The sequence below is a fragment of the Gymnoscopelus braueri genome, assembly GCF_963280865.1.
Source record: "Gymnoscopelus braueri genome assembly, chromosome: 5".
NCBI lineage: Eukaryota > Metazoa > Chordata > Actinopteri > Myctophiformes > Myctophidae > Gymnoscopelus > Gymnoscopelus braueri.
The window spans coordinates 15,641,887-15,644,386 of record NC_137606.1 but is presented as its reverse complement, the minus strand read 5'-3'; the positions used below and the strand labels follow the sequence as shown (position 1 = coordinate 15,644,386).

The following is a 2,500-nucleotide window of genomic DNA, read 5'->3' as shown; positions in this document are numbered from 1 at the left end:
CAACTCCACCTGTACTGGGTAATTAATAACATACCTGTTTTGATTTGTGCAGGATTCTACTCTCGACCTCCTCGAATGGCTTTTTACGACGGGTTTTGACCGCTGCTCACCAGCCGAAGGTCAAGTCACATACCTGTGTGTGTGGAGCTGGGTGACTGACAGACGAGTCGGAGAGAAGAAAGGGGACAGAGCCCTTCCCCGACCCTATAGTACCTTTGCCTTGGAATGGACTGACCGCTGTCTGAGGGCACGCAGACCAGACCAGACCACAACCAGGACAGAGATCACAGAGTGGGGAAAGAGCAGATATTTGCCCCCCACAGACCCCCCCCTACCCCTCTCCAACTGACCCCACGGAACAACGAACCTGGGTGCAGATTTGCCCACTGCCCCTCCACTAAATAACTCACATACTGTCACCTATAATCAGCGGTTAACTCACAGAGACATCTCTGTCCCCACAGAGCGTCACCGCAGGAACAATGGAAGTCGTTTCACTGACTGACATAGGAGGAGACCTGTCTCCGCCGCACTCACCCACCGCATCCTCCCCGGAGGAGGGGGAGACGGTGTGCGCAGCCCTGGCCCGCTACGAGAACACTGTCCGGGACGCCATCCGCGAGATCCACGTGGACGTGAGCGCGTTCAAGCTGGGCATGGAGCACAGGCTGGAGGAGACGGTCAACCTGAGCGGCCCGCTGGGCCGCGCCGTGGCGCAGCTCCAGCAGGAGAACCGGCAGCTCAGGGGGCAGCTGGAGGCTCTGACCCGGCAGGTGGAGCTCCTGACGGGGATGACGTGCGACCGCAGCGCCCTGCTCAACAACAACAACAACCACCACCACCACTACAGTCCGAATAACTCTAACCACGCTCAAAATCACAAGAACCATCACGGCGAGGTCCAGCCGAGCCACTCGGACGCGGGGGAGGTCGTTCACGGTAAGGGAGAGGCCCACACGCACAGCCACAACCACAGCCATCTCCACATCCAGACCCAGCTTCAGTCCCAAGCCCAGATCCAGGGAAGCCAGGGCCAGGCGGTCCACAGCCAGCAGCCGAGCCCCTCGTCCCCGCCCGCCCACTCGCCGTCATCTCCCCCCTGCTCCGGCAGTCCCACCGCAGGTGTCAGGGTGTCCTCCATGGTGTCGGCCCCGGCGTCCGGCAGCAGCCCGTCCTCCGCCCGCTTCTCCAGCCGAGCCACCATCGCCGTGTCCAGCAAGGCCAGCGTGAGTACTGGGGTGTCTGTAAATTATGGATGGCTTGGAGGTAATGCCGTGTGATGGACATATTTATTCAGGGCAAGTTAGAGTATCATGAGCATCACATGTCGCCTAATGTACACAGTAAAATCTTCAGTGTTGATTTAACTGAGAATGTACAAATGGATATATTGACACTGAGGATTTTGCAGCGTATGTGCAGCATAGTCTGCATGCAGTTGGAGGCCCCAAGGGCACCGTAAAACATGTAATCTTAATGGTGTGCTCTACCCTTTGAGCTGTAATCTATAAAAACACATATATATATACTGTATATTTTTAGCATGTTGCGAGAGAGCCGTAGTGGAAAAGAGCAGAATATGAGTTTACTAAAGCCCAGCAGATTTGTGGGTGATGTGTCATACCAGGCACTAGTTGTGTCATTGTGGTTGCACAACAGGCCTCCATTAGGATGCTTAAAGATTTATGAAGTACAGTAATATGAGTAGACCCGGCTCCTAGGAGGCAGGGTTAGTGTGGCAGTGTGGTTTGTGAATCTTTGTCAAATATGTATCAGCATTTTAGAAATGAAGGCTCTGGTTTGTGAGTATGCCCCTGCTGAAATAGAAGAAGACTAACTTAACTTGCTGACGAAACTCTAATCAACAGCAGTACCCACCCCAGGCCCGGACCCATGCAATCTGCTAGGCACAGTTCTTATCTAGTGTACGCTGAATTCCTAAAGGATTTTTAGTCGGACATAAGTCTAACCTGTGACAGGGGCCTTAAAGGAGTAAGCCTCGTGTATCTCGTCATCAGTCATTTTCACAGTATGAGGAACACACCTGGTTCCTATTGGACCAGGTCTGGGTTATAATATATCACAGCTCTGCTCAGGTTAAATATGGTGCAACGCTGACCAAAGTTCTTACTGTGTCTGAATGTTTCAGTGTTATAAAGAACAAATTCATACCATTACCTTGGGACACTGGCTCGTGGAAACCTCGTTTGTCACACATGGAACGTCCGAGGAGAGGCCTCTTAACTCGACTCTGCTGTTAAGGTTCAGGAGGCGGTGTTAAGCAGTTTGCTGATCCACATAACAAACTGTTTACATTAGTGTCCTCTGCTGCCTTCTTGGTATTTACCATGTTGTTGACCACCATTCAACACAACGCTGAGTTGAATATAAACTTCTTGTCCGTTTTCTCTCCAGGATGTCAGGCACATTTTGACAGTAGTGGGGTTGTTCTGTCATATCAAAAGTAAATATTTAGAAAGGAGAGAGAATAGATACCAGC

The 2,500-nt window shown here is 51.8% G+C and overlaps 1 protein-coding gene across 1 annotated transcript in view; it reads left to right on the top strand.

Moving 5' to 3' along the window:
* smtnl (smoothelin, like) overlaps nucleotides 1–2,500 on the top strand; it is a 28,813-nt gene that overhangs the window by 513 nt on the left and 25,800 nt on the right. Inside the window, exon 2 of the mRNA XM_080428603.1 lies at nucleotides 53–1,226. Within this exon, the coding sequence (XP_080284729.1) occupies nucleotides 483–1,226 (744 nt within the window). The 5' untranslated portion in view covers nucleotides 53–482. The remainder of the gene's footprint in view (nucleotides 1–52; nucleotides 1,227–2,500) is intronic.